Genomic DNA, 14,311 nt, shown 5'->3' with positions numbered 1-14,311 from the left:
TTGCTCGGCGCCAGCGCATTAAAACCTGCTGCTGCGAGATGCCTTCCACAGAGACACATGTTGGGATAATGCATGGCAGGGCTTCCTGCTATGTGAAGATAATGCTGGATGGCAGCATTTCAGGGCTTAGCCTTTTACAGCGGCGAGCTGCTGTAGGCCTCTCCCCCTACTTTTTCACTTACATAATCTCAACCATGAATAAGCATATTGATAGCATAACACGGCTACTTAGGAACTCCGTGACTGCACGAATTCTTGACTCTGACAGGAATATCTAATCCGACGGCTGATTCTCTCTTCCACGTTAATGGCTGTTGACGCCGCCGCCGCTTGTGACTGCCGTGCCCGCCGAGAGTGCAGATGTCAGAGACACTCCATCAGTTAGTGGTAATATGTGATCACACCGCGCTGACCTCTGGGAAATTGAGTCTTTAATCACGACATATCCAGACCCGGACTCCCGGTGAAATTAGCATTCCTCAGGCGCGATCCAATCTCGCGGCCCCTCCTGCCAATTCATTCAGCGGGAGGACACTGTTTGACTTTGTGCCATGCGATGTCAATGGCATTCTGATTGATGAAAACAGGCGCCGGAGGCTGACTGATGTGCCTCTGTCGGGTGTGAAGAGTGCAAGCGGGCTCCCCCGTGTGTTTTGTGTGATCTCGGCGTATGCTCACACAAACCAGCACAACGCCGGCAAACAAAGAGAAGAGCATGAGCAGCGCTGTCTCTTTTCTCATCCCGAACGTTGCTGGGAGCTCGCGGTAAATACCGTTTTCCCTCAGAGTTGACTTAAATGGTAATTTCTCATAAAATCTTAAAAGCTATGTAAATAAATCATTAAGCTCGAGCAGAATATTGATGTTAGGTCACGAAGTGAACTAAGTAAAAAAAAAAAGAAGTCACATTAGCTTTATTTTGGTGCAGGTGCATCCACCCGGGTTATTGCGCGCGCCTCTCATAATTACACCTCCCCTTCATTTCCCAGAGGGATCATTTGTTTTACGGCCTCTTCCGCCCTGGCCTCACCCGCCGCGTGCCGGACAGCGGGTCTCTGAAGGATTTAAAGCGCTGACAGTCAAAGAAGCCATTACAGCTCACTGAGAGGATGGTCGGCAAAATTGGCTGGCTCGCAGGAGCAGCAAATGAGATGGAGGAGACCTGCCGATAGCCGGCCTTGGGGCGGCGGCGGCGTCTTGAGTCAGAATGTAAACGCGGTAGAGACTCGGGAGAAGATACTAACATGGAGACTTGGCTTCAGGTGAGAGGGAGCATAAAGAGTAGAGTTCCGTGTTTGATCTGCGGCAGCGGCTGGAGGTTATTTTGCAGCTCACGGGCCGTAAGTGGCCGTGTTGACGTTTGAGCAGGTCTGCTCTTAACTTGAGGATACGAATGACATCCTGAAAATACATGCTTGACTTTGAACAGACACAAAGCAACCGGGGTGCTATAGCTGCACAAGCAAATGGAATCTGTCTTCTGCGGGGGCCAATATTAAAAAAAAAAAAAACTGCTGAGGCCTTTTCTTCTGTCGGGCTCAAACATGGACGGTCCCATAAAACTGAAATTACAGCGGCCATTGTAAAATAAATCCATACTTGAAGATGTATCATTAACCCAAGGGGGAGCGAAAAGGAGCTACAATATAACACGAGCCTAATTCCATCATTACTGATGACAGTCATTACCATTAAAGCTTTTCATTATCATAATCATTATTACAGCACCAATAACAGAGTCGCTGTGGCCACAGGGAGAGCAAGGGGCTGAATTAGAAGAGGATCCGGTAATAAGTTTGTTGGCATTCATTAATGCGTGTGTGGGAAGGGCTCAACGTATCATGGGCTGAACGTGGAATACAGACGATTCACGTTTACAAAGAATGGGGGCGAGTTCTTTTCTGACATTCAAACATTGTCACGTGCAGACGTGGCAAGCAAGACACGGATCCGTTCATTAGCCAGTCAAAGATAAGCCCTTACAATCACCTCCAAGGTGACCTTTCCCATGTGCTGCACTGTGACGGGGAGCATCTCGCTCTCACAGCGTGGGAACACGTGGCCTCACGCCTCCGTTTAAAAAACAATCGGAATCCAATTTCATTTTTCCGCTCGTGATGCAAATTACACCTGATAAAAATCATAATTATGAAAGCAAGACATAAATTATAACCTGCGGGTCCTGAGTGCTGTGGCTGGCCTCGGGTAAGCCTACTACCTAATCTATTACTGAAGCATTCAAGTGCTCATTTAAGTCGCGGAGGCTTTTCGCGAGGCGGTGTGAGCGGCTCGGCTCGCATTAAGCGCGGACCTTTTGTCACCCTAAACTCACTCGACGCGATTCTTAAAATCAAGGCGATTGTTTTGCAGAATGGGTTTCCTGGTGTGGTTTTTCGTTTTTTTTTTTTTTTTTTCTCTCTCCCATTTTCAGGGCAAAGAAGTGAACCTCGCCCCATTTGCCTCTCAGCTTTTATGAATAAAATTTGCACTGCCTGCCTAAATCACTCACAGTTGTTTGTTTGGATCAAACGCACCTCGGCGCACTCAGTGGAAATGATCTGAGCGCTGGGCTGAGGATGAAAGCCCAGCATTCTGTAAACACGCAGGCCTGGCCTGGACGCACATCAGATCTGATCCACGTCTCGCGCGGAGCCGCGTCCCTGTGCGCCGCAGCTCTTCGACCTTGGACGCTGTTCGCATGTTTCACATGTCTGAAGTCTGCCATTAATCTCCTAATTCATTAGGAAAGCGGTGTGGTACTGAGTCATAGGCCGTCCTCTTTAAACCAGATACGCCAGGTTACGAGCTCTTGGGGGCCTTTGCTCTGCTGACCCCAGTGATAAGAAAATGCCCCCCCCCCGGGATGAATAAACCTGGCGCGTGGACAGTCATATTAAACTACATCACGGCTTGGAGTTCGTTGTTGATGCAGCTGCTGCTGCTCCTGGGAACCAGAGCGACCACCCTCCTGCAACCTCATCTGATTTCACACATTTCTCCTCGCAGCTCGACTTCCTGAGAGAAATCCGCTTGAAACAAACCCAGATAGCGTTAATGTGCCGCTGTCTAAATAGTACGCCGCCTGAGAGCAGGTTCTCAATCAGATGCCGCCCCTGAACAGACCCATTAGCGGGATTAGAAAATAGCTTTTTCGGTAAACGAGGCGATGATTGACCTTGCCGTGACACTCGCACACTGATGCTCGCCCGGCTCACCGAGTCTCGAATTTAAGACTGAACAGGTTGGTTCTGATTATTTTTGAAGCCTCTTCTTGTTATAACAACACACCAACTTAATTATCGATTCAATATTATTATAATAAACCAGTGACTTCAGTCTCAAGAGTGAGATCCTCTCTTTAGATGCACCATTCTGCGCTGAGGATCAACAATCCCACAGGGGGGGAATCCATCATCGCAGAGGCAGAGATACCAATTTCTCATCCGACAGTGGTCTCAGTGGACCAGAATGCAATGCAGCCAGAAAACATATCCACCTACACGTTTAACCCCTCAGCCTGAGAGGAAGGAGTTCACCCCTGTTCTCTCTCCCTCAATACAAACAATAATAAAAAAGGATTCCTCTTGAATTTATATCAGTTACGATAACAGTACAAAGCTTAGCTTGGCTTAGCTTAGACTTAGCAACATAAACATAAAGCAACAGGTGGTTTTTCCATCTGGAGAAAAGTTTCTGCGTGATTTGATTTGTCAACATAAAATTGTTGTGGCTAACATGTTAGCACATGGTTGCCCATTTACACATCCGGCAGGTGTGGAACAACATTAGCATTTAATGGAGTCATGTTTGTGTCCCAATGTTAGCAACTAGACCAAATATTATATATATCTATTGCCATATTTATGTATTAATTAGCAGCGAGAATGAACCAAACAGTAAAGTTGGGGGGGGGGCACAGAACGAAAACAATAAGCTGGAAGACGCTAAAACACTAGATAGAACTGAGAGGAACTGCAGAGCTGGGTGGTAATTATCTGTCATTTGATTGTTAATAAACAAACAGCTTTAATTATCCGGTGACCCCTCAGACGTATCTTGGGACCCCTCGACGGTCCCCGACCCCTAGGTTGAAAACCACTGTATTAGACAGTGAAATAAAAGATAAGACATGTTGTTCTCGCTTTTCCCACTGTGTGAGCTCGTAATGTTATCATTATCGTGAGATATTCAGTAGTGCTATCTGTAGAATTGGGGGGGGGGGGGGGGGGGGTCCACAACATTTCTTCAGGACTAAATACTGTTATTATGTGTAAAACAGAGCTGTGGTCTCAAGTGTTAACCTTTTTATCCTGTGCAACAATTATAATTTTAATAACAGACGACGCTGATTTACCTCGCAAGGATGGACGCCACAGTGGCTACAACGTGTGTGTGTGTGTGTGTGTGTGTGTGTGCGTTTATACTGTTGGAGGGGTGTAATTACTGTGCTGTGCCTATTTGCATAGGCATTTGCAAGTAATTAGCACTGACAGACATTGGTCTTTCACAGGTGTTTCGTCAGGCAGCTGAATGACAACAAGAGGCCGGACGTACTGAGAACTAAACAGCTGCCTCACCCAGAGTGACACCCAACGAGCTCCCCCCCCCCCCCCCCCCCCCCCCCTCCAACCAAAAAAGATTCAAGTAATTTCTTTAGAAACTCTCGGCTGCAATCTCTGCGAGAAAACCTCAAAGAGCGACCTGAAATGAAGCAGATACCATGAAAGTAAAAGCGGTTTCCATGCCGGCGAGTCGCCTCCTTCCCCATCTGAGCCGACACTGTTGTAACGACCCCCTGAGGTGGGACAGCCGGGGGGGAACGGTGATTTGTCATGATTGGGTAAGTGTACACTCCTTCCTTCCAAAGCGAGCGTGTGCGTGGATTGGAGTCGATATTGCTCCTGACAGTGACATAACTCACATGTGTGAGCCTCTGAAAGGGGGGGGGGGGGTGCGTGTCCAAACAAAATGTTTGCGCCCACGCATTTTGACTTAACCTGACGGCGCCAGGCCAAGGTGACGGTTATTATGGCCATAAAAGAAGCCCGGAGCAATTCTCTTGGCAACCGCTGATTGTGTCCTCTGATTATCTCCCATCAGCCCCGAGCCGTCACATCCTCCTCCACAAGCCCCCACTGACACGGGCTGCCGCCACTTAATTTCATTGTCGATTATCTTCCAGAGCGCAGGGAAGAAGAACAGTTCTCCTGTATTAACTAAATTGGAAGCGATAGGAGTGAGGAAGAAGCCTCCGCTGTAATGTAACGGTTGACCTCAGCCTGCTGGGTAATAACCCCCCCCCCCCCCCCCCCGACACACACACACACACATACACACACACACTAATCCAAGTAACAGCGCTTTGAATCCACTTTTGGTGTTTGATTATGACTAAAAAATCTTTACCAGCTGCACAGTCTCTGCAGAGGGAACGTAATCTATGTCTTCCCTCCCCATCTCTTACACACACACACACACACACACACACACACACATTCATACACTCGCATAAACAGCACACGCAGAGCACCTCCACCAGTCCAGGATGAATAATGGCAGCTATTAATCTCCCGGACGCTTGAGGTGTGATTGAATTTTCCGTAAAGTTAGCCTCCACACCGGGCAGGATTTTTCATCTATTCAGGCTTCACATTGTCAGTCATTCATTTATTTATTTATTTTTTTTGCTGTATATAGGATCTGTGTGGCAGACGGGAGGGACTGCAAACACAGCGAGCGCACCAGTCCAGGGATGGCGGAGAGAAAATTGACAAGGGAGATGAGACGATCACAGGAGGTCGGGCAGAGCGAGGGCGACGCGTAAAAAAAAAACACGATGGAATCGCGCGGCCAATCAGCTGCTGCTAGTCGATCATTCCAGCGTTACATGTTGGACCTCAGCTCTGGGGAAAAGAACGTACGAGATAGCTAGAAAATAAACATTGAACATTTTTAACGTTGGCAATCGACTTCGTTCTTGAGGTGGCCAATATGGACGTTATTCCCTGGGGTACTGGGCTGTTTATTTTGCCCTGTCCGATGGCCAAAGCCACGAAAGTATGCAAATTCAGCCTTTTTTTTTTTTGGGCAGCAAAGAGAGAAAAGGGTCGACCTTGAAGCCTTGAATGTCATTGGGATTTATGGTGGCGTCCAGCCTGTTTGAATGATCTCTAAGTTTGTGTTATCTAGTCCAAGCCTGTGACACTTCCTGTAGATAATACTTGAATGGTGCAGTCACTTGAACTTGAGCACTGGCGGTTCTTTCCATCTCGCCCCAACTTTAACAACTAGTCGCAAATGCTGCGCGCCACAGCCAATTAGTAAATGCAAGACGACGGGTGCTGCGAAATCCAGATCAATAGGGGCAGATTTTTTTTTTTTTTGTTGACGCGCATCTATGTGCAGTATATGGAACGGCTCAGGATGAAAGCCCTCGCCGTGACAGGCACAAAATGTTCGCATTTTCCTCCACGCTGCTCTCACAAAGCATTTTGTGTTGACAAGTTCGGAGAAAATGTGAAACAAGTCAAACAAGAAAACGTCTGTGAGGTTTGTGTGCCCCCCCCCCACCCCCCCTCCCCTTCGTCTATAAATTCATGCATTCCATCTCTGCAAAGCCTGCTCGAAATAGCCTTGTTTTCACATTTAAAGCTGTGTTGTCTATCAACAGCGCGGAGCCAGCCAAACAGCCTCTCAGGCATCTGCTGAGGATTTCTCAGGCCTTCGTCGCAAGAACAGAATCAGACGTGTGTGTTTGGGGGGGGGGGGGGGCTGCGAGAGAGGGAGGCAGCAGATAGAGTGGATGGAGGCTTAAGCCAGGCTTAGATTATCTGAGACAGAAAGACATGGGAGACAGAGGAATGGGGCCAGCAACAGTGGAAGGCAAACAAATGGAGCAGGAGACAGAAAGCAGACAGGTATGCAGTTAAAGAGAAAACATGGGCGGCAATTATTCTTGTGAAACACCTTTACGTGTCACCAGCGGGATTATAAGTCTTTTCCAGCCATCTATCTTTTAACGCTTCTCATAGTTCGCCACCTTCAACGTGCAAAAATAAGGGACACCTTGCCGGGGGACACAAATCAAACTGGGGGCGATGGGGGGGGGTGGTGGTGTCTGGGTGTCAGACACTTTTATTTTTTTATGCACCTATTTGTGCTTTTTATGGATCAGTTTTAAAGATTGTGAAGGGAATAAAGAGTCAATAAGAGTATTTGCAGGCGCTGTAAAAGAAATGTCATCTTAACCGTCCGTCCAAAACCTCTCATAAAGGGTGGGGGTGGCCTCGCCTCCCGATTCATTACACCAAGTGGTTAAGGTCTTCTGCTTCCTCAGAGAAATGTCAACTTCTGGGAGCACACAATGTAAAAAAACGACGAGTTGTGGTTTCATGGGGAGTTGCATGTTCATTTTGGACCATGCAGGCTAGCTGCTTCCCCCTGCTTTCAGTCTTTATGCTAAGCTAATCGTCTCCTGGCACACAGGCGGGAACGTGGCGTCGATCGTCTCATCCGACGCTGGATGCAAAGATGCAAATAACCGCGTTTCCCAAAATGTCCAACTATTCATAAACAACACTTAGCATTGGAGGCGCTTAAAGTCTCGGACAGGCCAACGAAAACATGGATATGAGCTATTTTTTAAGGCTTCATGCTATTTTGTGATCACATCGGAGGATTCGCCAACAAAGACAGAACACTGACGTGAAACGAAGCGGCTGGCTGTCCTGGGATGACGCTGCGAATCCTACATTTCGACCGCAGAAGGAGTTTCATGTTGTGACGAGGGTTTGACTCCTGTTCTTTGAGCACACGCAACTGTAACTAATTCACTATTTTCCCAAAAGTGTCTTACAATGTAGCTCCAGGCCTCAGCAGCTTCATTCCACTAAGCTCTAATTAAGACAACAAGGATTTAGTATCCTCCCGTCACATTAGCCTGATGATGAATGCAAAGTGGCCAAATTCTGTATCTCTGGAGTCGGGGGACTAAATATGAAAGGACTGCAATTACTGCTTTTGTACTTTTTTTTAAGGAAGCTCGTGTATATTTAAGTGCGAGATCTCGGTGTTGATGCACAGCTTTGGAATTACAAGCCTCTGACATCAAACACGCAGCAAGCCTGTTGCAGGCCCCTGTTCCTTTACCTGCTCCCTGGATCCAAAGATCTTGATATTCACAGGGCCCACCAGGTATTCACGAGACTCCACTCTCATGTAAGCATGCAACTGTTCCTGGTCATAAATACCAGCCTGCTGCTTTTCGGGAAGAAGGCGACGCTTGAGCTCCGCCGCCTCCGTCAGTTCCAGGAGATCGGCTTCCCTCCCAGGGCACTAAAGAGTTAATTTATCGCTATTCATATTCAGCCGGGCTGTCGCGCTTGTCCCCGGCCTCACGTCGGCCTGATGTATATTCCCTATTTAAATCCCATCTATCTGGTGTGGATGACAGAAAATAATTCATGCTGCTGAAATGCTGTCATCGACAGGGACAGGTATCAATATTAATGCCGATATTAAGGTTTTGTTTTACATACTCGAGTTGTCCCTACTCTGCCTCTTATTGGCTGGTTGGCAAACAACGCTATGCTGCTTTACCGCCACACACTGGACCAGGAAGGAACTTTGGCAGCTGACGAGGGTTCCTATAGACACAATACAGGTCTTCTTTTTTTTTTTTTCAATTTTGAATGTCAAAAGAATAAGAAATACAAATATATCGAAGACACATGCGATGATCTTGTCGTGCAACTGCTGAATTATGGTACTGGCACCTTTTTTGCTCCAATTCACTGCACTGTATGAAAGAGAGAGTGAACAATGGGAGTGCGTCATTTATGCAGGCGGGAAGCTCATTCCGCCACGAAAGCTGCCATCGATTTGTTTCGCAGAGAAGTCATTTCAGAACAAATGTGAATGCTCTGTCTCCGAGGTCGGCCGGCGTCCAAAAAAATAGACTTTTGTTTTATTTATCAAGCGTTTAAAACCTGGCGGAGGGGACAAAGACGAATGGCACCTCTTTGAGTTTTACTAACCTTTCAAGAACAGTTGAAGCTAGCGAGGCTACAGAGTAGCATCCTGACGCCTCCAGCCGCCTCCGTCAGCCACGTGGACCCCGGGCTTGTAGGTCGTAGCGGTGCGCCAGCCTAGAATGAAGTCCTCTCGCTGGAATGAACCCCGTCCTGATTTGTATTTTCCAGGCAAGAGAAAGATACTGTGAAAAAAACACAGAAAAGGGGATTTTTGTTTCCAAATTAAATACTAAAGCGCTTAAATCAAAAACAATGTGTTGTTTGTGAATGGGGCGTGTCGCCTACGTTCACGCAAAACTGCACAACCAAACATCACAGCCAGCAACCGAGCAACAAAAGCACATCCGGCAGACCCGAAATCACCTGTCATTTCAGCCCACGCCGAGAGCCGAGAGCCGCTCGCGCACGTCAAGTGGTCGTTCGTTGGAAGCCGCAGCGTCGTGATGATGGCACTTTTCCCGGAGGAGCAGGATGGCGCAGTGTCTCCCCAGCTGCTCTCAGTGAGCCCCTTTTCTCTCACCTTGGTGTAACTGCGCCTGCACAGATGGCAGACTGCACACCCGCCGATATATATATACATATATATATATATATATATATATGTATATATATATTCCACGGCAATTTTCACGGTACAACAAGCCTCCTCTGCGCCTCAGAGGACGGGGTCACGAGGAGGTCACGCTAACCGAAAAAGGCCGAGGAGATCTCAGGCAGAAGAATATGAATATGTACACGAGGATTAAAACAGCAGCGGTTTATGCAGCATTAAGAAATTTGCCTCCAGCCTCTACGCCATCTAACTAGACCACAAAGCCAAACCAAGGTCTAACTCGGTGCCCTAATAGTTTCTTTGTTTCCACTCAAGGCTCCACAGGCCTGCCTTTCCGACGCTTTTGTTTTGGAATCGGAGTGTTCCCAATTGTCTCGCACTCCGCCTCGCTCGTTATGAGGTTCATTTACCACAAGCCCCGGAATAATCACTCGCTTTTCATTTTCCCCAAGCTTTAGCCTCCTAAATGCTCTACCACTGGGCTGTTTGGCCAATTACAGAGCAGACTTTCTGTTACTCAGCATATTGTATCAAATTGCATATGCCATAGGGGGTGATCAGAGGGATGCAAAACACAGCACTGCGGATAAGAAGCTGCGAATAACAATTATCTCACATGTGTACTACTGAGCAGGCTATGCTTGTGCTTTTTTTTTTAATTTTTTTTTTTAATATCTTTAAGTCATTAACTGATAACATACTGGGGCTGTAGGGGGTTGAGATCTTTTCTTCCTCGCACAATAAACCTAAAGAACAAACGCACCCTAAACTGATGCGCTGGAATAAAACCGTTTCAATTATATTTTAGTTGGCAAAAGTGAAACTGATCAAAAAGAGGCCTTTGACGTAAAGACGCCAGCCGGGAATAGTTTTATGATGAGGAAATCACAACAGCAACGGTTGGGTTTCCTGCCTACAAGCTCCTTTTTCCTTTTTCCTTTTCGAGCGAAAGTGTTTGAGGAGGGGGCCTCGCCACGAGGGCTTCCCACATTTCTTTATGTTTATCTTTTTTGCGAGCAGAGAACAGAAGACATTTTTCATTTCTCCGCCCGCCAAATCCCGCAGGAGTGCCGCAGCTCCCTCGGATGACGATGCCTGGAACAAAGAGTTCATAAATCCAATGCACACAGACACACACTCACTCACACACACACACACACACACACACACACCTGTAGGCATCAGCAACCTTATTACAGTGATGTTGCCCCGTGCAGATTTGTCCGTACTTGCTGACATCCAGCCGAGGCATGCCGACACACACACACACCTATCTACTCACCTTAGAGATAAAAAAGCTCCTGACCTAAGGACATGTTATTTTCCTGGTTTTTGAAGGCATCAATTGAAAACGACGACGTGTGTGTGTGTGTGTGTGTGTGTGTGTATGTGTTTTACTGTTTTCCCCCTTGAAGAAAAACAAAACTGGAAAAAACAAACAAACATCATATTTCTGCATGGCATGCTCAGACAGTCAGCTGAGAAGTGCTGTCTGTATGTGACACAGGGGTGTTCAGTCATGCATTCAGGAACTTATTCCCAGAGGACTTTCTTCCTAAAAAAAAAAGAACCCCCATGGGCGCTGGTGATGAAGGACGAAGAGATGAAGAGCTCTCTCACCGCATAGCCATTAAACTACGAGTGAAGCTGCTTTGAAGACTGCGGCCACTAGATGCCCCTGTGGAGGGCAAACATGTCGAATCAAGGAGTCATTCCTCCCCCACACTGACTCATGATACAAACTGAGGACAAGAACAAGAACGCCTGCTTATAAAGTAGGCTACCGTCATGAACCTGACTGCAAAGGTTATCATCTAAAATCATTCAAATCCCTAAGGTTGTCCACAAAATGGGCAAAACGTGACTTCATTTCATAGATATGTAGAAATAGAATATAACAGAAATAGGACAGAACAGGATGTATGTATTACGTATTCTGTACTTGAACAAAAGAAAGCCAGTCGCCTCAGTGATTCCTCCTGTTAAGACATCATGGTTGAAAACATCCACTCAGCTGCCAATTACACAGATGGTACATTTGATTTAATCACACTTTGCATGCAGTCTGCCACTTGCGCAAACACACACACACACACACACACACACACACACACACAAACACACACACACACGCACACCTGCGTGGAAGAGGAACGTGCTGTTTCCAGAGCAGCGTTCGCCCGTCAGTGACGCGTCGAGAGCCGGGGACCCGCTTCAAACTGAGCGCAGCTGCCGCAGTGAACAGCAGCCCTAATGAGGCGCCTTCGTTGCCACGCCGCATGTTTATCCAACAGCCACGCCGGAGCACCTCGGTAATCTCGTTTTCCGCGTATTCTTTTACACATTATGTGAATTAAATGGAGGCAGTGTAAAAACTTTTATATTGGGGTTTTTTTTTTTCCCCCCGTAATAAATGCGACGTCAAGTCTTATAAAAGTGGTTTATTTCATCTCAAGTCATTGAAAAGAAGAGAGCACTCAAAAGAAAAAAACCAAAAAAAACCCAAATGTAATATTTGTCCTCGGTACACGCAGCTCTTACAGTACGTCTGCTCTCCTTCATGTTCAAGTAATAGAAAATATGATAGTCTGCAGCCGGCTCGCCGCACTGGCTGAGACGAATAACTGCACATTACACATCAACAGAAGTAACAATCACTTGGGAACGCAAGCAGCCGACATCTTCTTTTTCCGTTTGTTTTTTTTTGTTTTTTGTTCATTGCACAATACAAAGACCTGTGGACCTGCCGTAAGAAAATACGTCTGATTCTGAAAAGAGGCAAACAGGTCCGGTCACGGGATGCTCCCTAATTCCGCCCCCCCCCCCTCCCCCCTCGAGGGTTAAAGCGGCTCGATGCGCTTCGGGCCAATGTGAGTGAGTCGCTGCGCTGTGAACTGTGAACATCCAGCATTAACACCTTGCTCAGAAAGCACACCGACTGAAAATACATGAGGAACATTCATTAATTAAGAGCGTGTGATCAACCCAAAAGGCGAGCGTCTGGCTTCAAAGAAGAGTTGGCATTTATGTAATCTGCAGTCGAGCAATCGGGGACAGTTTGTGTCTTGTATAAACGAGGGGTTGAACACGAGCCTCCGAGCTTCCCGTCTTGTATTTCCTTATAAAAATCATAGTGCTGCTAACATTTTGCACATTTTTGGAAAACACATCTCCCAACTTTGTGCCTGCTACGTGAGTCTGAGCTCTCACAAACACCTTCAAGTGGGGGAGGACATAAGAGTACAGAGGAGTTTGCTTTGGCCTTGCACTATAGAGACTGGACAAAGACCTGGGTGCTTTCGTCAACACTGTTCCTCCGGCTCAGCGCAACGTGCTGAACGGCATTTGCCTATGATGGAGAAGCGATTGATGAGAGGACGTTCGATTCCTCCCCGACTGGTGCTACTGCTAATACCCCTGCTAACATTTCAGGTGTTTCTTGCTGGTCATGTCGTTCCATATGCGGTGCATCTCCTCGGGGGAGATCTGGTGGACGGTGACCACCCGGCGGTAGCGGCAGAGGCTGTAGGCCATCTTCCAGTGGTTGAAGCCGCTGTTCTGGAAGGGGTGGATGCCCAGCTTGCGGAGGCACACGCCGACGTACACGTCCTCCAGGTGCAGCAGCCTGGTGTGTAAGGAGGTCTTGTATATGAGCTCGGCCACGTCTGCCGAGAAGACGTAGCCGGTGCCGGAGCAGAAGGGTGGGTACTTGCTCTCTGGGTACAGATCCCTGGGCATGTACCACTTGCTGCGCATGTCTCTGATGGGCCCACCGTTGATGACGTAGCCGGTGAAGTACCTCCTCCTGGGCTTGGTGGTGGGCTTCAGAAGGTTATAGATAAGGTTCTCCATGTTGACAAAGATGTCGCTGTCTGTCTTGAGGACGTATTGAGCCTTAGAGCAAAATGTGGCCACCCAGCGCATCCCCATCAGCGTCTTAAGCGTCAGGTTGTGGTAAGAATCAATAAAATCCTCCACTACAATGTCATGAAAAATCTGACTCTCCTGCTCCACCATCTGGTTGAGGACTGCATCAGTGCTGCGACCCAACAAGAAGAGCGTGACCACGCGCACGTCCGGGAACGTGCTCTCGTCACCCCATGTCTCCCGGATGGCCTGGCGGGCGTCGAATTCCTTGTGGGTGGTGCTGATCAGGATGACGAGGAAGGGGGGCTCTGCCTCGCACTTCTTGGCCTCGTTGATGAGGTAGTCGAAGTCGTGCGGGTTGAGCGAGCGCGTGCGGATGTTACTGAAGGTGGCGTTCTTGTTCACCTTGGGGGTTTTGCGTATGGGGATCGTCAGCTGGCCCACATAGGAAGTGGAGGGGCGGGACACACTCAGGTACCACAGAGCGCTGGCCCAGCAAACCACTGTCAGCAAGTATAAGCAGGAGACCTTAGAAGGCATCGCTGTTCACTTGGCTGTTGTTACCAGTGGCAGCAGCGACGGACGCGTTGAGGCCACGCCTCCATGGGTTGTCTCAGATCCGGCGGCGCAGCTTGAGGCTGCCTCCGCAACACGGCTGACATTAATTTTAGATAATGGACTTCTCTACTCTCTAGTGTCGGTGTCGTGATTGAAAAGGAGAGAGGTTTCTTATCGTGTCCGCGGCCTTACTGTGTCCCATCGCAGCTTCAGCTCCCCGTGACGGCATCTGAAAAAAGACCAGAGAAACAGACAGTCAGCGGCAACGCAAATCATGACCGCATAATGAAGCCGCAGCGGC

The 14,311-nt window shown here is 47.9% G+C and overlaps 1 protein-coding gene across 1 annotated transcript; it reads right to left on the bottom strand.

Annotated features, from left to right (window-relative positions):
- Positions 1-13,005: 13,005 nt before the first annotated feature.
- Positions 13,006-14,010, bottom strand: LOC139306837 (beta-1,3-galactosyltransferase 1-like). The gene has a single exon (XM_070930794.1). It carries the CDS (start codon positions 13,990-13,992, stop codon positions 13,006-13,008), a length of 987 nt encoding a protein of 328 aa, XP_070786895.1. The 5' UTR covers positions 13,993-14,010.
- Positions 14,011-14,311: the final 301 nt, after the last annotated feature.

This window comes from Enoplosus armatus, chromosome 24 (assembly GCF_043641665.1).
Source record: "Enoplosus armatus isolate fEnoArm2 chromosome 24, fEnoArm2.hap1, whole genome shotgun sequence".
Classification (NCBI taxonomy): Eukaryota; Metazoa; Chordata; class Actinopteri; order Centrarchiformes; family Enoplosidae; genus Enoplosus; species Enoplosus armatus.
The sequence above is the reverse complement of the archived record's forward strand: the minus strand, read 5'-3'. Positions and strand labels throughout refer to the sequence as shown.

Bases quoted from the DNA above. Each gene is read 5' to 3' on its own strand.
- LOC139306837 (XM_070930794.1), bottom strand. From the start codon at position 13,992: ATGCCTTCTAAGGTCTCCTGCTTATACTTGCTGACAGTGGTTTGCTGG.